The sequence below is a fragment of the Trachurus japonicus genome, chromosome 9 (genome assembly GCF_045865225.1).
Source record: "Trachurus japonicus isolate A0001 chromosome 9, Traja_1.0".
NCBI classification, from domain to species: domain Eukaryota; kingdom Metazoa; phylum Chordata; class Actinopteri; order Carangiformes; family Carangidae; genus Trachurus; species Trachurus japonicus.
The window spans coordinates 2,879,892-2,903,387 of NC_140915.1; the positions used below are offsets into that span (position 1 = coordinate 2,879,892).

Consider the following 23,496-nt stretch of genomic DNA (forward strand, 5'->3'; position numbering starts at 1 on the left):
AAACATGAGTCTGTCTTGCGCCGGTCAAAGAATTTCATGGTGCGCGAAGAGGAGGCTCATAAATGTAGAGTGAAAACACTTCGCTTTTCCAAAACTCCTCGTTGTCCCTTTAAACATTTGGTGTAGATTAGAGTTCTCAATGGGACTGAAAATTACAACCCGAACCGACCCGACGGAGCCCGACACACCAGCATTAATTATCTGCCCGAACGGCGGGAAAGCAGCGTCTTCTGCCTCACGTCATCTGGCCCCTCCGGTACCGGTCCGCTAACGGGCGGGACTTAACGTCCTGCTGTAGGCTACACTTTGCCCTTTAATCAGCGGGCGCAATTGATGAATTTTTCGCCGCGGGAACGGTGCGTCTTGGTGGAGATTTATCCTCCAACCAGTGACGAGCAGCTGCAGCTGTGGAGTCGTTCTGCCTCAGCAGCACAAGATGCAGAGTGGGAGATTTGTCTGAAACTCACACGTGAACAAACAACAATTTACACCAGAAACGTGTTTTATGAGAGAGGAAAGAAGGAAGCCCGAGGTCCGACCCGTTGAGAACTCTATAGATGACAATCAACGGCTTTAGTGTTTCAAACCTTTGCCCTGGAGGATTAATAATTGGTCCTATATTAATAAATACTTAAGGTAGGTATATAATTATTAATGTAATAATATTTTGTAGGGCTGACCCCAAAAAAAATCAAAGCTTCGAAGCTTCGTTCGTTGCCATGGTAATCGATCATGAAAGTCCGTGATTGTTTTTTTTTTTTTCCCTTTTTGACACTGGTTTTCATCGGCAAACTTCCATTAAAATGAGTCGGCTACTTGGCATCCTGGAAACCTGCCTGACTGTGGAGAAATGCAGTGTTTGTTTGCCATTACTTTCATTATTTCCGCTACGATCGCCCCCCCCACGTAAATAATTTGTGACATTTGAGTAATTAGATGTGTATCATGTAAATAAATTACGTAATTAATCGTTTGTTTTCATTATTCTGAGTGTGTATGCCATTATGTCACCAGATCACTTCCAGGAGATTGGAGCTCGGTACAAAATAATGAACCCACATAACTTCAGATGAGACCAAACCCAGATCAGTATTCAGATAAATATATTTCTATACAATAGTTTCCATTTTCCAGACCTGGAAATGTATAAAATCAAATTCCATACTTTCGTAGGAACCCAGAACTACAGCATCAGGAGGAGTGTTCCCACTAGAGCCGCAACAATTAATCGCACAATAATCGATTATTAAATTAATCATCAACTACTTTGATAATCTAATAATCGGTTTGAGTCCAGATTCTCTGATTCCAGCTCCTTCAATGTGAATATTTCTGGTTTCTTTGCTCCTTTATGACAATAAACTGAGTCTCTCTTTGTGAAGTCGGTATGTGGACAAAACAAGACATTTGAGGACGTCGTCTGGTGGTTTGAGAAACACTGATGTTTTTAAACATTTTATTGACCAAACAACTAATCGATTAATCGTTTTAAATAATCAACAGGTTAATCAATAAGGAAAATAATGGTTAGTTGCAGCTCTAGTAGGAACCCTGAACAGGTGTTTCCCACGTTCCCACGAGGCAGCACCGAAAGCAGAGACCTGTCGGACCTGTTTTATTTTGAAAAACCCTGACAACCACGTTCATATCACACACTGCTGCTGCTGTTACAGATGTTACAGCTGTTACAGATGTTACAGATGTGTATGAGTAGTGAATAATGTCGCGATTACTTGTTTGCACGATTAACGGCGGTATTAAACGCATTCCTCAACACCGTCACTCTCCAAAAGAGATGATACGGGAACTGAATCGGCAAATCAGACTGAATTGGTAGGAATTTGAATGTTAGCGGGTCTCTCAATAACACGTAAACATTTGGTACAGATGACAAATAATCTCTAAGGTAAATTCAAACATTCCCACTGGGGGTTAATACTTGGTCCTATATGAACACATAGTTTAAATAGTAATTTAATTCAATTAGTAATGTCATTATATTTTGACTATTTTTGATTTTCTTTACACACTCATAGTGTTGTGAAATCAATGAATACAGAATAATCATGACACTGTGAAAAACACACGATAAAGTTAAAGATGAATTTTGATTTACAGCCGCCGCACTAATGTCGTCGTCTTGGCAACAGACCAAGAGACCAGAACCTGGACCCAGACCGGCCCACACCTGGACAGGTGGACCAGGACCTGGTTTAAAAGGTCTGAGCTACGGCTGCAACTGAGGATTATTTTCATTATCGATTATTGGAACGATTAATCGATTAGTTGTTTGGTCCATAAAACGTTAAAAAATGTTAAAAAACATCAATCAGTGTTTCTCAAACCACCAGACAACGTCCTCTAATGTCTTGTTTTGTCCACAAACCAAAGAGAGACTCAGTTTATTGTCATAAAGGAACAAATAAACCAGAAATATTCACATTTAAGAAGCTGGAATCAAGAGAATTTGGACTTTTTTTCTCAAAAAAAAACAACTCAAACTGATTATTAGATTATCAAAATAGTTGATTATTAATCATCTGGTCTGACACCAGTTGTGGTTCTGTGAGGAAACATCTGACGGTTTCTCCAGCTTCTGGTCTTTCTGTCAATAACCGGATGGATCGGATCAGAGCCGACAGCAGCAGCCGGACGGTTCAACTCTGAACTAAAACACGACGACCCGGGTTCTTCTGGACCAGGACTCGGTCTCACTTCACGATCAATAACCGATCACTTCTTCAGTCTCACAGTTACAGATCGATGGACGGACTGATCCAGCTCTGCTTCTCTATCAGCATCCATCACAACAAACCTCCTGCTCTTCATCTTCATCCTCACTCACTTCCTCAGGTCAGCGGTGCATTTAAACACATCTCAGACTGTGGGACTTTACACTACTGCTCTCCACCGACACCAGCTCCCGACCTGACGGTGATAACTCATCAATACCAGTGATTAGACAGAGGATCGATAGCCACCACACCGCTGACAGCAGCTGCAGCTCCGCACTGTTTTCACTGTTTACAACCAAACTTCTACTATGAACTCCTGCAGTCCAACAACAGGTGAGCTCGTTCCTACACAAGTATGGAAAGTATGAATTTGATTTTATACATTCCCAGGTCTGGAAAAGCATGGAAACTACTGTATGGAAATATATTTATCTGAACATTTCCATGTTTCCCACATTCTGTATCATAAACTATAAACTGTTTTCTTGTCTGTAACAACATCTCTGTCCTGGGTGAGGGATCCCTCCTCTGTTGCTCACCCTGAGCTTTCTCCTGGTTTTCCCTGTTAAAAGGGTTTCCATGGAGTTTTTCCTCAGTGGATGTGAGGGTCTAAGGACAGAGGATGTTGTTATGATGGGATGCAAAGCCCTTTGAGACAAACTATTGGTAAAAACGGGCTATACAAATAAAATTGCCTTGCTTTGCCTTGAATACTGATCTGGGTTTGGGCTCATCTGACGTTGTTTGGGTTCATTATTTTTGTACCGAGCTGGTGACATACTGGCATACACATTCAGAATAACAGGGTCAGTGACGAATAAGGGTTGGGAAGATGCGAGAGCAATTCAGAAATATCTTTAGAAATAGTTTAACAAGCATAAACATGCATCATATTTTGGTGCTCTTCTTCACCTGACCAGACGGTGATAACTCATCAATACCAGTGATCAGACAGGAGATCGATAGCCACCACACCGCTGACAGCAGCTGCAGCGCCGCACTGTTTTCACTGTTTACAACCAAACTTCAACTATGAACTCCTGCAGTCCAACAGGTGAGCTCGTGCAGACCGGGACCAGGTTCCTACACAAGTATAGAAAGTATGAATTTGATTTTATACATTTCCAGGTCTGGAAAAGTATGGAAACTACTGTATGGAAATATATTTATCTGAATACTGATCTGGGTTTGGGCTCATCTGAAGTTGTTTGGGTTCATTTACGTTATTTGCTACAATATCTCCTGTAAGTGATCTGGTGACATGATGACTTACACATTCAGAATACGGTTGGGAAGATGAGCAATTCAGAAATATCTTTAGAATAGAAATTGTTTTACAAGCATCAACATGCATCAGATTCTGGTGCTCTTCTTCACCCGACCAGACGGTGATAACTCATCAATACCAGTGATCAGACAGGGGATCGATAGCCACCACACCGCTGACAGCAGCTGCAGCTTCGCACTGTTTACAACCAAACTTCAACTATGAACTCCAACAGGTGAGCTCGTCCGGACCGGGATCGAGTCCGGGTTCGGGCCTTAACGTTAACGTACATCTGCTCCCAACAGGTGCTGCTGGTCCGGACTCATGTGGACCAGATCAGATCAGATCAGATCAGATCCGAGTCCGGCTGCTGCACACACAGACACACACCTGGGTCCAGCACCGACACCCTGGTGCAGCAGCAGAACCAGAACCAGAACCAGAACCTCCCTGACCTGACCCAGTCCCACCAGACCTGGACCCGGACCCAACCGGACCTGCAGCTCCTCCACACCACAGTCCTGCGGGGATCATCAGATCAGCTACCGAGGCTAACGAGGAGCTAACGGCTAACACTCACCGGACTGCGCCGCCGGACGAAAAACCTCACTGATCCGGTGGTTTAACGTTAAGTTACAGCGGCACCATCCACCGCTGCCACAACCACAACCAGAACCAGAACCAGAACCAGGCAGGGTCCGGGTGGTTGATCCAGCGGCTCGGAGGGAGCAGCTCTGCGGGCTAACTAACGTTAACGATGCAGCAGCAGCAGCAGCAGCAGAAGAGCCGTTGATCTGGCTGGAAAAGATGGCGGGCAAGAGACGAGCTAGGTGGCTAAGCTAACCGTTAAGAGAGAGCGACGGAGGAGAGAGAGAGGCCTTTCGCGGTCTTTCTAACGGCCGTGTCGGTGTCTCTCCGTCGGTCGGTCGGTGCCCCGGCTCTTTCTGCCCCTCTGCCCCCCCGCAGGGAGCGGATTACTCGGCGTAGCGCTCCGCTCTGTGCCGCCGATGTTGTTGTTACCTGTGCGCGGTGGTGTTGTGTTTGGTTGGTTAAAGCTAACGAGCTAACGTTAGCCTGTTAGCTCCCCGTTAGCCTGTTAGCTCCCCGTTAGCCAGTTAGCCTGTTAGCTCCTGTTAGCTGAGCTTTGTCTGAAGGCGCCGAGCGGCTCCGACACCGACTCCCTCCTGCTGCAGCACCGACCGACCGACAACACCTCCGCCCGTTAACCCCCCCGGTAACCCCCCCCCTCCACACCCCCCGGTACCGGAGAAAGAGCCGTGTTTACTCTGGGTTCGAGTCCTCCGGGGGTCCAGCGGCGGCGGCTCCAGCGGCTTCTTTTCTGGGACGTTTTTTATTTAGCCAAGTAGCATAATAGATGAGTTATCAGCTGTCTGCCGTCTGCGCATGCGCGTTGGCCGAGCGGCATCATGCATGTTGTTGTCACAGGATTGGCCGAGCGGCGGGTCCGCGGTGCGCTGTGATTGGCCGCGAGGTTTTCGCGGCGCTGTGATTTGTTGCTGCGGGGGAGAGGGCGGCTGTGATTGGCGGAGCGGAGGCCACGGGCTGCTCTGATTGGCCGCTGACGGAGGTTCAGAATGGCGCCGCGGTTCGCACTACGTTTCCCAGCATGCACCTCTCGGTCCGCGCTGCAGCAGAAATGAATTACAATTTATTCCACATTTGAGTCCAGATTTAGTTTCCCGTTGCTATATAGTCTGATTTTATTTATTTATTTATTTTTTTAAATACTGGTTACACTACTTGACAATGGGTTACATCATGTCATTGACCCAATAATGAAAACAAACGATTAATTGCATAATTTGTTGACATGATACACATCTAATTACTCAAATGTAACAAATTATTTTTAAAAAATTTTTACTGACAACTCTGGAGATTAGGTTCTGCTCTGGTAATAGTATACAATGGAATTTTGAAATTTCCAATGTGTACTAGGAACCCTGTTAATAGGAGTGGGAATCTTTTACTATCTCACGATTCGATTCGATTCTGATTTTTGAGGCTACGATTCGATTCAAAATGGATTTTCGATTCAGAACGATTTGATTCCTAATGATTTCGGCTTCAGTCTATCATATATGATCTGGCGCCGGTCGGGGTTCGCACTACGTTTCCCAGCATGCACCTCTCAGTCCGCGCTGCAGCAGAGAGAGTCCTGGTTGATTCACTGATTGATTAAACTAATGGACCAATAACTGATCACACATCAGTACAACATGCTGGGACAAACAGACTATTGATTGATCTATTGATTATTGATTGATCCTCACTCAGCTGCTCCTTCACATCCATTTAACCCTTTAATACGGTGACAATTAAAACGTCCGGAGCGAAAAGAACAACTGACAGCTGACAGAATATTATATTTTATTAGATTAGAATATATTATATTATATTCAAAGGGCTGTTATATCATATTATATTATATTATATTATATTCAAAGGGCTATAATATAATATTATATATGTTATAGCCTATTAAAGCCATTTTAGACTGTAAAAAAAATGGGCTATACAAATAAAATTGCCTTGTCTTGCCTAATATAACATAAAAAAATAATATAAAATCGAACAGATAAGAATAGCATCAAATAAAATAAATAGAATAGAATAAAACAGAAATCAACAGAAATGCAACATCCTGTCTTCTGTATATTTAATTTCAGATATTCTTGCTGCAGAATATAAGATAATGTTATGGACATTTACTTTATGTGCATTAAATGTAATGATGCGCGTCATCCACACAGTGATGTCATCCACACAGTGATGTCATCGCTGTCACTGTACCAGTTTGAAGCTGCAGAGACGCTCCGCTGTCCTGATAGATTATAGATTACAGATTATAGATTGATTATTTGTCTGTCTGTGTAAACACACACACGATGACCTGACTGCTGTGATGTCACTGCATCACACACACACACACAGATGAGATAACCGTGTGAGTGTGTGTGTGCCCTGCAGGTGGCGTCAGAGGACAGACGAGGAACATCCTCTGTGACCATGAACATCTGGATGGAGGGAACACCTGAGACTGACACGGGATCAGTTATCAAGAAGCTTTATTGTCGTTGTCAGAGTGAGTATAATCATCATCATCATCATCATCATCATCATCATCATCATCATCAGTCCTGTTGCTATGGGCCTGTGTGCCGACTGCAGGAGGCTGGTAACATGCAGCAGAGCCGAGCAGACAGACAGGTGGACAGACAGACAGGTGGACGGACAGACAGACAGACAGACAGACAGACAGAGGTAGGTCGGACAGACACGGGGCAGAGAGGTAGACAGGTAGTGAGGTAGGGGACAGGTAGAGACAGACAGGTAGAGACAGACAGGTGGACAGACAGGTGGGGGACAGGTAGCTATTGTGTTATTTACATGAGGTGTGTTTCCACAGCAGGACGTCGTCTCTCTCTCTGTGGCCGTGTCTCCCCTGCAGACCGGGACGTGAAACAGTTTCCATCATCACGCGGTCGTCGATTTCTAATAAAGGCGGGTTTTTAATCCAGGGTTCCTACACAAGTATGGAAAGTATGAATTTGATTTTATACATTTCCAGGTCTGGAAAACTATGGAAACCACTGTATGGAAATATATTTATCTTATTACTGATCTGGGTTTGGACTCATCTGACGTTATTTGGGTTCGTTATTTTGTACCGAGCTGGTGACATAATGGCATACACATTCAACCACAAAAGAATGATAAATATTAGATATTTTAGTGGATTTAAGTGTACTTATAAAAATATATTTAAAACATTAAATTGAAATAGATTTTTTTGCTGTATTTCTATATTCAAATTTTAATGCATTTTGGCAATACTGAGCAGGACCTATGAACACACTGCCTTTTTTCTAAACATTGTGAAAACTAATGTAAAACTTGTCAAGAAACAGTGTTGCATTACAAAAATGAATTACATTTATTCCACATTTGAGCCCAGATTTAGTTTCCTGTATATAGTCTGATTTTTACTTTTTATTTTTTTAAATACTGGTTACACTACTTGACAATGGGTTGCATCATGTCATTGACCCAATAATGAAAAAAAACGATTAATTGCATAATTTATTGATACACATCTAATTACTCAAATGTCATAAATTATAAAAAAACATTTACCGACAAGTCTGTAAATTAGGATCTGGGAATAGACCGAATCTACTTCCTGGTAGAAAACCAGCACGTAATTTGAATGAGAACAGTAGTAACAAACGAGAGTTTAGCTATATATCATATTTTTCACGCCACTATCACCGTTTAGACAAATCTGAAATGATTGAAGAAACATTACTATTTCTGTGTGTGTGTTTTGTGTTGCTATGTGTTGTATTTATTCAGTTTGGGGGAATCACAGTGTCTAGAAAGCATCAGTGGCTCATTGTAATGGAGGTGTAAGGAGAAGTGACAGATTGTGGCGGTTAGCGGTATTGGAAGTAAACTCACTCACCCATAAAAGACGTGCTAACCAATTTGCCAAGCGGTTGTTAACCTCTTGGCGAAACGGTTAGCATCGTCGCCTGCGGTGCGGGAGGCCGCGGGTTCGATCCTCGCCTAGGGCAAGTCCGAACCAAACAACATCGGTCACATCAGCTGACAGGGACAGCTAACGGCGGTAGGTAAGCTAACAGCAGTAGCTACGCTAACAGCGGTAGCAAAGCTAACAGTAGCTAAGCTAACAGCGGTAGCTAAGCTAACAGCAGGACGGCAGCTGTTAAAACCTTCCCGTTGTGGGACACGACATGAAACTACTCCAGTTAGCTCAGTCATGTTGGAACTCAGATATCCGCTGGAGAAAATATTTTTTCATGGACCGTTTATTGAGTCACTGAGTTATTAAAGTTAAACAGGTAGCTAACCGTTAGCCGGCTAATCTATGATAACCATGACTAATTACAAAAATGTGCACACAGAAATAGTAATGTTTGTCCAATCATTGGTTTTATAAACTTTACAAACATCAGATTAGTCTAAACGGTGAAATAGTGACGAGAAAAATGAGATAAATATAGTGAAACTCTCGTCTGTCACTATTGTTCTCATGCTGGTTTTCTACCCGGAAGTAGTTGTAAACAACAAGAGGATTCGTTCTATAGCCTAGTATACTATGGAATTTTGACATTTCCAATGTGTAGGAACCCTGTTAACTGCCGTTTCGATTGTCATGTATTTATCAAACTGTTTTTTACTACTTCTACTTTCAGACGTCTTTTTCTGACTTATTCTCTCTTTTTTTCTGCCGTGAAGACACTTTTTTAATAACGTTGCGTTTTAAAAACGCTGGTTATTTCAGGGCGTCCCGCTTTGAGTCTGACCAATCAGCACAGAGTAAACCTCAACCCCCACGTGGGAGTTTTTGGGGGCCGATCTGAGCCTCTTCTACCCCGCCCCGTGAAAACAACCCCGGGTTCCTGCGGTGGAAACGCGCCGATACAGGTAGGCAGATGCAGATTGAAAGCTTATTGGCTGTCTTCCAGAGGCTCCGCCCCCCTCTCCTCCGTGTCGGCCAATCCTCTGTGAGGAGCAGGGGGAGGGGCGGGCTCTGCGGGCTGGGGGGAGGGGTGTGAGGAGGAGGCGGAGGAGGAGGCGGAGGAGGAGGAGGAGGAGAGGGAGAGGGGGAGTTCTGATGGCGGTGGTTCAGTCTGTAGCCTCGCTCCTCCTCCTACGCCACCGCTATCCGCCACCGCCGCTTCGCCGCCCATCGACACCTCCTCCACCTGCCCCGCCCCCCCTCCCCCTCCTCCTCCTGCTCCTCCTGCTGCTCCTCCTCGCGACCCGGCGAACTGCAGGTGAGGCAGCAGCGTGGCCGGCGCCTCCTTCTCCCTCTCGCGGCGCTCGGCAGCGGCGGCGGCGTACGGCGGCGGCTCCAGGCCGAGGTAGGAGGCGCCGAGCTGCCGCAGGTCCAGCTCCACCGCCGCCACCTCTGCTGCCCCTGCTGCTCCTCCTGCTCCTCCTGCTCCTCCCCTCTTGGCCTTGCGTGGGTGGGGGGAGGCGGAGGCGGGGAGGCCATCGGGGAGCAGTGACTGGATCTTCGGGAGCCAACGCTTCCGGACTCGGCGAGCGTTGGTGCACATGTCGGCGGCGATGACGTTCATCTCGCTCTCCTTAAAGTTAGGAGCAAAGTTCTGACAGTAGACTGAGGAGGAGGAGGGAGGGAGGAGGAGGAGGAGGAGGGAGGAGAAGGAGGAGGAGGAAGAAAGAAATGTTTTTAAAAATAAAGTGCGAAGTCAATTTCTTTTGGAAAAAAATAATCACAAGTCAAGACAAGGTAGAAATGCACAACAAAACATGGGAAAAATTTAAGTTTGATTAAATGTATATTGAGTAGTAACTGTAAATTTAATCTTTGTGTGGCAAGGTGAAGAGGGCCCGGGTGGGGATTGAACCCACACCTCCTGGGTAACAGTCATGCACGCTTGCCAGTCACCCAAAGGGACATCCCCTTGGCCAAGTAGCCAGGGCACATGATCAACTGGAGGCATAGTGACAGGAACCTCAACTGTCACATTTGTATGTTTACACCCTTTTCCGTAGGCTCACCACCTGCGGGAGGGTTCAGAAGGGGCCGGTGCCGTGTGATCTGAGTGGCGGTGGCCCCGACGACCCAATCCCCGGACAACGACTCTGGCTTTAGGGACATGGGATGTCACCTCACTGGGGGGGGAAAGAGCCTGAGCTCGTGGGAGGTTGAGAGGTATCGGCTAGAGATAGTCGGGCTCACCTCCACGCACAGCCTGGGCTCTGGAACCAACTCCTGGAGAGAGGCTGGACTCTCTTCCACTCTGGAGTTGCCCACGGTGAGAGGCGGCGAGCTGGTGTGGGCTTGCTCATAGCTCCCCAGCTCAGCCGCCATGTGTTGGAGTTCTCCCCACTTAACGAGAGGGTCGTTTCCCTGCGCCTTCGGGTCGGGTATAGGTCTCTCACTGTTGTCTCGGCCTACGGGCCGAACAGCAGCGGTACAGCAGTACACGGCCTTCCTAGAGGCCCTGGGAGGGGTGCTGGAAGGTGCTCCAACCGGGGAATCGTTCTGCTGGGGGACTTCAAGGTTCACATGGGCAGTGACAGTGTTAATAATAATAAAAATAGTTTCGATTTATATAGCGCCTTTCAAGACACCCAAGGACACTTAACAATAACACAAGACACAAGAAGGACGCTTAACCATGGCACAAGACAGGACAACAAATCAGCAGGCGAAGGCCTGAGAGAACAGGTGCCCTTCAACAGTGATTTGAAGGATTCCAGGGTTTGGGCTTGGCGCAGATGAAGTGGGAGCGAGTTCCACAGTGTTACCTGGAGAGTAGTGGCTGGTCCGCCTATGATTCTGCGATCGGAGAAAAAAAACGCTCCGGCCGTTTGGAATTTTTTCAACCAGTCACAATCATTGTGGTCGGCGCCGTAGCAACGGTGCACTCGCAAAATATTGCCGGTTCGAAACTGGATTTGGGACCGTGGTGTAATGACGGTCGGCAACCGCTGACGGATATGTCTTCTTCTGTTCGGTTCAAGACACGGATGTATAATATATCCATGGTTCGGTTCCTGTTGTTGTTTGTTGATGTTTCCCTTTCCCGGGCGGACTGGGAAAGCTGCAGCACGGAGGCGGGACTTCCGCCGGGTGGCTTGTTCCGACCAATCAGAGGCTAATCGCAGCAACGCACTTCCGTCAGGCCAGACTACCTAGAGAGGTGTGATTGGGAGGAACGGCCTCCCCAATCTGAACCTGAGCGGCGTTTTGTTATTGGACTTCTGTGCTAGCCACAGTCTGTCCATAACGAACACCATGTTCAGGCATAAGGGTGTCCATCAGTGCACGTGGCACCAGGACACCCTAGGCCGGAGGTCAATGATCGACTTTGTAGTGGTGTCATCTGACCTCCGGCCGTATGTCTTGGACACTCGGGTGAAGAGAGGGGCTGAGCTGTCAACTGATCACCACCTGGGGGTGAGTTGGATCCGCTGGAAGCTGGTCAGACTTGGCAGACCCAAGTGTATCGTGAGGGTCTGCTGGGAACATCTGGCAGAATCCCCTGTCAGGGAGGTCTTCAACTCCCACCTCCGGGAGAGCTTTGACCGGATCCTGAGGGAGGCTGGAGACATTGAGTCTGAATGGACCATGTTCTCCACTTCCATTGTTGACGCGGCCGTCCGGAGCTGTGGCCATAAGGTCTCCGGCGCCTGTCGCGGTGGCAATCCCCGAATCCAGTGGTGGACACGGGAAGTAAAGGATGCCGTCAAGCTGAAGAAGGAGTCCTACCGAGCCTGGCTAGCTCGGGGGACTCCCGAGGCAGCCGACTACCGGCAGGCCAAGCGGACGGCAGCCCGGGCGGTCACGGAAGCAAAAACTCGGGTCTGGGAAAAGTTCGGGGAGGCCATGGAGGAGGACTACCGGTCGGCCTCGAGGAAATTCTGGCAAACCATCCGACGCCTCAGGAGTAGGAAGCAGTGCTCCGCCAACACTGTTTACAGTGGAGGAGGGGAGCTGTTGACCTCAACTGGGGATATCGTCGGGCGGTGGAAGGAATACTTCGAGGATCTCCTCAATCCCACTGACACGCCTTCCGTCGAGGAAGCAGAGGCTGAGGACTCAGAGGTTGATTCATTCATCACCCAAGCTGAAGTCACTGAGGTAGTCCGGAAGCTCCTCAGTGGCAAGGCACCGGGGGTGGATGAGATCCGCCCTGAGCACCTCAAGTCTCTGGATGTTGTGGGGCTGTCGGGGCTGACACGCCTATGCAGCATCGCAGGGGGACCACCACCCCGGTCTGCCAGTCCAGAGGCACTGTCCCCGACCGCCACAGTGGTCCCTCATTCAAGAACGGGGACCGGAGGGTGTGTTCCAACTATCGGGGATCACACTCATTTCATTTCTTTATTTATTGAATTGGGACAGTGCACATTCATAAACACTGACGCATTAAGTATCAGTGTAAATGTGCCGGACTTGCCGCAATCCCAAGGCAGGTTTCTAAAAAACATAAACACAGAAGACTCCTCAGCCTCCCGGGGAAAGTCTATTCCAGGATATTGGAGAGAATTCGTCCGATAGTCGAACCTCGGATTCAGGAGGAACAATGCGGTTTTCGTCCTGGCCGTGGAACGCTGGACCAGCTCTATCGAACGCCTTGGGATCCTCCCGGAAGAGCTGGAGGAAGAGTCTGGGGAGAGGGAAGTCTGGGTGTCCCTGCTCAGACTGCTGCCCCTGCGACCCGGACCCGGATAAGAGGAAGGAAATGGAATGGAATGTTTACATCCTTTTTATGTTTGGTCCTGCTTTGTTTTGTTTGTGTGTGTTTTTGTATTTGTTTGTCATTGCCTGTTTACATTAAATAAATAAAAGAAAAGAAATCTGTCTGTATTTTCCAAAATACAGTGTTGTTATTTGTCTCCATCTGCCCCCTTATTTAAAGGGATACTTCACCCAAAATCGATAATTCATCAATCATCTCATCACCATCATGCCAAGGAAGCCACACACTGATAAACTTCATCCTCCCTGTTCGTCAGTTTCCTTTTACTTACAGAGGATCTTCGTCTTGGAATTCTCATCTTCATTTATTATTATTATCTTCATCCCTGCCTAATATAAAGTCCAGACTGAAGTCCTCTCTGATCAAGACTCTTGATAGTTTCTTTTCCTAGTACAGTTATCATTCGATCATCATCATCTATAGGCTACATGCTCACCCACTCATACACAATCACTTTACACTTATACTTATAGTTTGTATTTTATTAAAAGCTGATATACTATAGTGTTTTTGACTTCTCTCACGCTGACTGTTCTTGTTTCATTTCTGTTTTTGTAATTGTCACTGATTTTTATGGTGCAAATAAATAAAACAAATAAAACAAAACAAAACATGTGTGTGTGTGTGTGTTTGAGGACGATGACTTCATCAGACAAGGTTAGAGTGAACGGTAACGACGGTCCTCACACTTATAGAGAGACCAGTGTGTATGTGTGTGTGTGTGTGCGTGTGTGTGCGCCTTACGTTTGACAGTGTTTAACACTCGGTTGTCCAGGGGCTTCCGGCTCGGATCATTGGTGGAGGAGCGGATCCCTGTCCCACAGCTATTGGCCAGAGTGTTTCTATGGAAACCATAACAACCCAATCAGCACCTATACCGAGCTGTAGATTAGCTCGCTCTGCCTCCCTCCCTCTCTCTCAGCCTGAGACAATGTGACGGAGCAGTTATGTAAAGCAGCAGCTGGATCCTGAGGGAAGCTGCTGACTGTCAGAAGCTTCTGGAAAACATTCAACACAGCCCGCTGACACATGTCCACTGATGATGTCACATGACCACTGATGATGTCAGAGCATCACGAACCATGGCTGTGTTCGAAATCACCCCCTATCACGGATGTAGTGCACTATATAGTGTGTTCGCCATTTTGTAGTGTTGTTCGAATTCTCCGCGATTAATTTCATCCACTATGTAGTGGATGACAACACACCCACAATGCACCGCGAAACTGAGTGAACAAGCGATGTACACTACTTTCTACTCCCGTATCCCACAATGCAATGAGGTCGTGTTTTGCCAGAGAAGAAGAGGAAGCTAATTAGCATGTTAGCTACGATTTATTTAGGCAATTTACCAAAAAAACTCCTCAGACGTATTTGCCTTCGCTCCGTTTGCCTCGCCCGAGCAGCAGGAGTTGGGCAGCAGCATCCGAACATTAACAGGCAGCATTAAATCAATCTAATTAAGAAACTGTAGTAGAATATGCAGTAAATACGATCTGACGAGCTAAGCTAATAGCCACAGAGCCGCTAACGGCTCACGGTCGGGACACACAACAGTAGTTTACCAAACCAAACTTCCGATATTTCAACAGTTTATTGTCCGAGTAACACAACCACACAGAATCACATCCTAAAATGTTCACGCAAGGGTCTGGTTTTTATTATTTTATTTTTTATGTGTCCGGTTTGTTTCATACATCCATGGTTTGTTTACATGATTCTCGGCACGTCTGCTTCCGTCACAGCAACACCTGGCGCATCAGCTGACGCAACCACGTCCAGAAAATTACCGTCTAGTGTCCGAATTCTCCTCCCGTCATTCCCTACATCGTGTACATGATGTAGTGCACTATATCATATACATGATGTAGTGGAGAGGGAGTGAGTGAGTGAGTGGGTGATTTCGAACACAGCCCATGTTTCCATCCACACGTTTTTTTATTCGAACTAAGCAAAAACGTCTTATGGAAACAGTAAAACTCTGTTCAGTCCCGCCCCAAAAAACAGAGAAATCCTATTGTCCTCAAAAACTGTTTTACCCTCAAACTCCACAGTTCAGTTCTATCCACAAGTTTCTGAAGCCGGTTTTGCTCTTCCGGTGGAATTGTATGTTTACGTTTCCATGGTTTTCAGTCGTTGTCATAGTTACGGTAAACGTGGCTTTTAACAATGGATGTCCATTTGTGTGATATCCATTGTTAAAAGCTGGCGTGATGATCCATGCGTTTTACAGATTTTCAATGAAAGAAAAAACAAACAAACATGCATTTACCACGACTACTGAAACCATGGAAACATAAACATACAATTCCACCGGAAGAGCAAAACCAGCTTACGTTTTTGATGTTCGGAAAAAGGTGGATGCAGTTATCAATCTTTTCACATGGTTCAAGAACTATATTCTAACAGATTTATTATGTTTTCAATCAAATCTCGGATTTCACTTTACACAGACTTTAAACAAACTTACACATGGTCAGATTTGGGGAATGTGTTATATTGGACATTATTGTAAGCTACATCAGTTTCCAATGAGTTACAGAAACACCGGTCTTTATGCTAAGCTAAGCTAGGCTAGGCTAACCACCTTCAGCTTCCTCTCACCTGTCAAAGAACGTGGCCAACAGTCTCCTGAGCAGCACCTTGTGTTTGACTCCAGCACACAGGTGACAGTTCATCAGCTGACCTCGCGTCATGAACACACCTGAACCTGGATACACGCACACACACACACACACACACACACACACACACACAAGCATCAGATTACAGGACTGTGGTGTCTTTGGTGCGTTTGTCTGGTTTGTGTTTAACCACCTTCCTAACGAGCATAGAGTCAGTAAACCCATGAACTCCGTCAACTCACGTCCTGTTCCCTCGTCTAAAAGTCAGTTTCTTGAATGGGATTTTGGTAAAATACCTCAAATCAGGTCTGTGGTGAGTTTCAGGTTTAGTTCTAGGACATAAAACAGTCGGTTTTCAACTTCCGTTTCACTCCGTAGTAGCATTATAGCTAGCGGCTAACTGGTAGCGTTAGCCACCGGTGTAGGTACCAAATGTGGGGGCTCGGGGCTGCCAAAACCGTTTTGACTAAATCTGATGTTTGTTAAGTCTATAAAACGAATTATTGAACAAACATTACTATTTCTGTGTGCACGTTTTTGTAATTAGTCATGGTTATCGTAGTTGTTAGCTTTGCTGCTGCTGACAGCTAACAGCAGCAGCAAACCAACATCAGGACGTCAGCTGTTAAAACCCTCCCGTTGTTGGACACGACATGAAACTACTCCAGTTAGCTCAGTCATGTTGGAATTAGGATATCCACTGGAAAACATATTTTTTTCATGGGCCGTTTATTAAGATATTTAAGACACTGCTAACGGCTAACAGCTAACGGTTAGCCCAGCTTATTTAAATAGTAGCTAATGTTTGTTCAATAATTCGTTTTATAGACTTCATAACTATCAGAGTAGTCACAACGGTGATATAAATAAAGTCATCACGGCCAATGTCTATCAAGACAAGTGGAATCGAGTGTCATGGCGACACCCAGCGTCATTCTCCGGAAAGTGGTGGATACAGTAGAAAAGGAGTTCATATGTGAAGATTATCTCACTGAACTAAACTTGTAAGGATCATAAACTTGTGTTTTAGTCACAGGGCTGATTCTCTGAAATCATCCAAAACACAATGCAGAAATCCCATTCACTTTCTTTTTCGGGAACCAGCGCTGTGATGAACTTCCGGGTTGTGATGTCGGTCCTGGATCAACTCTGTTACTGTGACAACTCATCATGTTCCTACCTGCCACCAGCTCCACCTTCTCGCCCGGGTCGCCCTCGGTGTAGAGCGACGGGTGGCAGCGGTACCCGATCTGACTGATGAGACTGGCCGGCAGAGCCATGTTGTCTCGACCAACCAGCACACAGGGCCGGCGCTCATTAGCCAATGGGAGAGGCAGCATCTCCATCTTCTCTTGGACTGGACCAAAGAGAAACACAGACAGGAGGGGTGTCAAACCAAGCCAAACCATCATTTTCTCAGGTGAAAGCGTGATTGGCTGAAATCTGAGAACCTGAGTGGCTCCTCCCACTTCTACAGAACTGTTATTATACCAGGATTATGCTGCGTTCAAAACAACTCGGAGGTTGGAATTCCCAACTTCCCGACTTCCGACATCATTGCGTTCACGCTGCAGGAACTCGGGAGAAAAAACCCGAAGGAAGTTTGGCATATTGTGGTTAAACGTTATTTCCGTTACATACGAGGAATACAATTCAACAATCACAGCTTAATATAAACACATTTCATATACTGCAATAATACCCAAAATATATGCATTAAAACGTCAACAAATGACTTAAAGGGACAACGAGGAGTTAGTATTTGGTTGTAAAAAAGTCTCACGTTAATGTGGATGAATCTACGTTACCACTTGTTAATGGGCCCATTTTCGATAAATATATTGTTTTGTCTCTATTGTTATTTTGTTATTATTAGTGGCGGAAACGCTGGGCGAGCCGACCAGCTTTTCCTTACTTTCGGTTTCGCTGACGCTGCCCGGCGGGTCATGATAATAACTCCGCCGAATCGCCGTTTATGGCGGTATCTGATCGTCTTCGAACCTCCGACTTTCATTCTTGATGAATAAAAACATTCTTGGCGAGACGTCCGTCTTGCGCCGGTCCAAGAATTTCACCGTGCGCGCGGAGGCTCATGGTAAATGTTAAGACGAGGGCCGCCATGTTTTGATGTTGTCGTGACGTCAAGTCGGAAAGTCGGAGCTCTGATATGATACCCGAGTTTCCGACCTGTAATTTCCGAGTTCCACGCCGTTCAATTCATTTTTTACAACTCTGAAGCCCTGTGTCCTACCTGGGCTTCCTCACTTCACCTGCCAGTGGGAGGTGTGACTTACTGTAGGGGTTTCCAGGATGTCCGTAGATGTGTTGGTAGAGTCCAGGGTGGACGGTGTTGCCGTAGTAATCCTCCTCCAGCTCCTCCTCGGTGGGGGGTTGGGAGGGGGGGGAGTCTGTGGGGAGGCTGGATCCTCCTGGACTGGAGCGCCCCCCTCCTGCCAGCAGGTAGGACTGCAGCCCTGGCACCAGACCCCCGTTGGCCCCCAGGTAGCACAGAGCGCTGCCCCTGCCGGTCTGCAGCTCGCCGCCCACGTCCGCTCTGAGGACGGAGACACAAAGTCGTCCAGCGTCAACCAGATCGTTCCAAAAAAATGCGACCGTTTCAAAGCTCTGTGATGCCTGACAGATTCTTCTCTATGCAGCTGGAATATGGGGAGGTAAGGAGTCATCCGAGGTGAATGCTATTCAAAACCGGGCCATTCGTTGTTCCTGAGGTGTGCACAAATTTACTCCTGTATTGGCTCTCCAAGGGGATATGGGTTGGGAACTTTGTTTGATTAAGCAGAAGGGGGAAATGCTCAGGCTCTGGAATCGTTTGTCTTCTATGCCCAAGGATAAGCATAAGTTATTTCTTGAGTATAAAAGAAAAATGGGATAATGACATTTGGTTTAAACCAAAACTCAGAACTTATTGCCAATTGAAAAATGTTGACCGTCCAGAACCCTATGTGACCTTACCACTGGATAGATCCAGAAGATCGCTATGTGCTCAGTTGGGGTCTGGGATTATCCCTCTGGCAATAGAAGTAGGTTAAACTCTGTACTGTATGTGATCTAAATGTGATTGAGGGTGAACTTGATTTCTTGTTTCGTTGTCCATTACTGTATATGTCGAAGCCAGGCAGTTTTTATTTCAGAAGATGCAGAGTGTGAAGCCTGAGTTGTTTTGGACTGATGATGAGGTTAAGTTGGAATGGTTTTTCAAAGAAGAGGTTTTTACTATAGCTACTTTGATGTGTGAATTCTACTTGAAATGTACAATCTATATGGTATACCCTTACAGGCTGGGTACAACACATAAATAAAATAAAATTCAAATTCAAACAGACGTCATGTTGGGTCACAGCACCTGGCCTCGTCTCCTCCTCCACCCTCCTCGGCAGGAGGAGTGTCGGCTCTCTCTTGTTTGATCCGGCTGACGGCCAGCAGCAGCTCCTCGGGGCTCAGCGCCGGCTGGTCTGGACTGGCCTCCTGCAGCTGGGGCGTGCTCTGCTGCTGCACCATCGGAGCGTCGAAGCCCCCGAGCTCGTCTGCTGAGGTGGTCTGCAATGAGACGACAGGTTCTGGTCCACATGGAATAACTCTAGAATCTGGTCCACATGGACTAACTCTACAGGTTCTGGTCCACATGGACTAACTCTACAGAATCTGGTCCACATGGAATAACTCTACAGATTCTGGTCCAGATGGAGCAACTCTACAGATTCTGGTCCAGATGGAGCAAATCTACAGGTTCTGGTCCACATGGAATAACTACAGATTCTGGTCCACATGGAATAATGCTACAGATTCTGGTCCACATGGAAAAATGCTACAGATTCTGGTCCACATGGAATAACTCTACAGGTTCTGGTCCACATGGAGCAACTCTACAGATTCTGGTCCAGATGGAATAACTCTACAGGTTCTGGTCCACATGGAATAACTCTACAGGTTCTGGTTCACATGGAATAACTCTACAGATTCTGGTCCACATGGAATAACTCTACAGGTTCTGGTCCACATGGACTAACTCTACAGGTTCTGGTCCACATGGAATAACTCTACAGATTCTGGTCCACATGGAATAACTCTACAGGTTCTGGTCCAAATGGAATAACTCTACAGATTCTGGTCCACATGGAATAACTCTACAGATTCTGGTCCAGATGGAATAACTCTACAGGTTCTGGTCCAGATGGAATAACATCCACAGATTCTGGTCCACATGGAATAACTCTACAGATTCTGGTCCAGATGGAATAACTCTACAGGTTCTGGTCCACATGGAATAACTCTAGGCTACAGGTTCTGATCCAGATGGAATAACTCAATCTACAGGTTCTGGTCCACATGGAATAACTCTACAGATCCTGGTCCAGATGGAATAACTCTACAGATTCTGATCCACATGGAATAACCCTTCAGAGTCTGGTCCACATGGAATAACTCTAGGCTACAGGTTCTGGTCCACATGGAATAACTCTACAGATCCTGGTCCAGATGGAATATTTCTACAGATTCTGATCCACATGGAATAACCCTTCAGAGTCTGGTCCACATGGAATAACCCTTCAGATCCTGGTCCAGATGGAAGAACTCTACAGATTCTGGTCCACATGGATTAACTCTACAGGTTCTGGTCCAGATGGAATAACTCTACAGGTTCTGATCCAGATGGAATAACTCTACAGATTCTGGTCCACATGAATTAACTCTACAGGTTCTGGTACAGGTGGAATAACTCTACAGGTTCTGGTCCACATGGAATAACTCTACAGATTCTGGTCCACATGGAATAACTCTACAGGTTCTGGTACAGGTGGAATAACTCTACAGGTTCTGGTCCACATGGAATAACTCTACAGAATCTGGTCCAGATGGAATAACCCTTCAGGTTCTGGTACAGGTGGAATAACTCTACAGGTTCTGGTCCACATGGAATAACGCTACAGGTTCTGGTTCACATGGAATAACGCTACAGGTTCTGGTCCACATGGAACAACCCTTCAGATTCTGGTCCACATGGAATAACTCTACAGATTCTGGTCCACATGGAATAACTCTACAGATTCTGGTCCAGATGGAATAACTCTACAGGTTCTGGTCCACATGGACTAACTCTACAGATTCTGGTCCAGATGGAATAACTCTACAGATTCTGGTCCACATGGAATAACTCTACAGGTTCTGGTCCAGATGGAATAACTCTACAGGTTCTGGTCCACATGGACTAACTCTACAGATTCTGGTCCAGATGGAATAACTCTACAGATTCTGGTCCACATGGAATAACTCTACAGGTTCTGGTCCACATGGAATAACTCTACAGGTTCTGGTCCACATGGACTAACTCTACAGATTCTGGTCCAGATGGAATAACTCTACAGATTCTGGTCCACATGGAATAACTCTACAGGTTCTGGTCCACATGGAATAACTCTACAGGTTCTGGTCCACATGGAATAACTCTACAGATTCTGGTCCAGATGGAATAACTCGAAGGGTGTTTTCACACCTGCACACTAAATTTAGATTGCACTAAATTTGGTCCCGTTTGGGTCAGTGTGAAAGCACTGGTGCATTAGCACTCTAATGCACCAAAACTAGTGCTGCCTGAAGGGGTGGTCTCGTCTCGTCTCGTCTCGGTTCGGCTCCAGCTGAACTCTGGTGCACTAGTTGACGTGTGAAGGCAACCGCACTCTTGTGCGACCCAACTGCCAGGCGAACTCAACAAGTTTGAGCTAAGATGGAATAACTCTACAGGTTCTGGTCCAGATGGAATAACTCTACAGGTTCTGGTACAGATGGAATAACTCTACAGGTTCTGGTCCAGATGGAATAACTCTACAGGTTCTGGTCCACATGGAATAACTCTACAGAATCTGGTCCAGATGGAATAACTCTACAGAATCCGGTCCACCAGGTTCTGGTCTCCCTAGACTACCTGGGTGTGTTCTGAGCTCTGTGGGCGTGGCCGGACCGACCTGTGAGTCGCAGCAGAGCGGCGAGGAGGAGGACGAGGCCTTCATCATCATCAGCTCCATGCCGCGCTCCACGATGTTCTGGATCTGCAGGTACCCGGCCGTGTACATGAGCACCAGCTGCTCGCTGGCCGCCATGCTGAGCCGGCCCGTGTAGCAGAACGACAGGATCTGCTGGAAACACGTCGGCGTCACCGAGGACGGCAGCTCGAACACCGCCTGGGAGGAGGGGGAGGAGCCGGAGGAGGAGGAGGAGGAGGAGGAGGAAGAGGAGGAGTCGGCCGCGGAGCTGAACAGGTCTCTGAAGTAGAGGGAGGAGGCGGCGAGCACGGCCCGGTGCGCCTTGAAGGCCTGGCCCTGCACCAGGATGGACACGTCGCAGTAGTGGCCCAGCAGCCGCTGCTGGTTCAGGCTGCCCAGCACGCTGCTGCCGAAGTCTGGGATCTCCACCTGCAGCAGCCCCTCCGCCATGCTGGGGGGGGGGGGGGGCAGGTCAGACTAGGAGGAGAGTGACACGGGGGGGAGGAGGGGGGTGTTCAGGTGAAATCTCCTCCAAAACCATCTGAAGACATGTTGAAACGGTGAGGTGAGGGCCGGAGGAGGGGGGGCGAGGAGCCGAGGCTGTAGATCATCAGGAGGAAGGTCGGCTCAGCACAGGGAAAGAGCTGGAATAAAGGAGGGGGGGGGGTTAAAGGGTTAAGGTACAGACACACCAACTCCGGCAACGGACGTCAAGTCGATGGATCCCATTCATTGTCTATGTAGAGCAGCAGCTCCGGCCGCGCGGTGCATCATGGACACAACACGTCGAGTTGACGGCCCTGTCACCGTATGTGAATTTGCATAAAGTTCGATGGATTGAACTTTATGCAAAACTCAGAAACTTTGTTCAAACTATCAAACTAGGCGGTGTTGATCGAATATGAATCAAGATTCTGTTACTGCACTACACATTTCCCACAAAATATTCTACAGAGCTGTTTCTACGATGAGATCATCATCATCGTAGTTCCAAGCTAAGGAAGAGGACAAAGTAGGATACTCAAAGTTGCCTTTGTTTAATGGCTCACACTCACATCACATAAAACAAACACTACGTGTTTCGACACACGGCCTTCTTCAGAGTGTTTAAGGTATATTTCATTCCATCGTATACATTCAACAAAGTGACAGTGACGATATAGCACTTGTGTGGGGTGGGTCAGTAGTTAGTCCATCGCCCTCCCCTCCCCTAAACAAACATTACTTTCTTTCAGCTAACATTAGCTCGCTTGGACTAACATTAGCTAGTTTGGAACAACATTTTTCTTTTAAATATACGTTATTTTATTCACACTAAGTTAGATTGTTAAGGTAAATGTAAACAAAATGTAGCTTATTCTTATTTAGGCTAATATAGGCTAATATCATTTAGGCTCAGCTTGTTTGGAATAACATTTGTTTTTAGCATTACTTGTTTAAGCTAACATTAGCTTGCTAAGGCTAATTGGACATTTAAAGCAGATATCAGTGGAATGTTTTTGTTAATATAAGTCCTAAATAGTCCTATTTTCCGTCAGCAATCACTTACATGAAGTATTTCAGCCTAAACACGAGTCTCTCCGT

General features: G+C 46.5%; 2 protein-coding genes across 2 annotated transcripts in view; both read right to left on the bottom strand.

Moving 5' to 3' along the window:
- The window catches only part of LOC146980516 (uncharacterized), a 528,771-nt gene that overhangs the window by 318,443 nt on the left and 186,832 nt on the right, over window positions 1-23,496 (bottom strand). The window lies entirely within an intron of this gene.
- LOC146980622 (nucleus accumbens-associated protein 2-like) lies at window positions 7,010-22,374 on the bottom strand. Its single transcript, XM_085785727.1, has 9 exons — window positions 21,895-22,374; window positions 19,278-19,471; window positions 18,208-18,467; window positions 17,094-17,270; window positions 15,894-15,999; window positions 14,034-14,131; window positions 9,469-10,174; window positions 7,394-7,413; window positions 7,010-7,342 (listed from the first exon to the last, which is right to left on the bottom strand). Exons 1-7 carry the CDS (start codon window positions 22,360-22,362, stop codon window positions 9,498-9,500), a joined length of 1,980 nt encoding a protein of 659 aa, XP_085641853.1. The 5' UTR covers window positions 22,363-22,374; the 3' UTR covers window positions 7,010-7,342; window positions 7,394-7,413; window positions 9,469-9,497.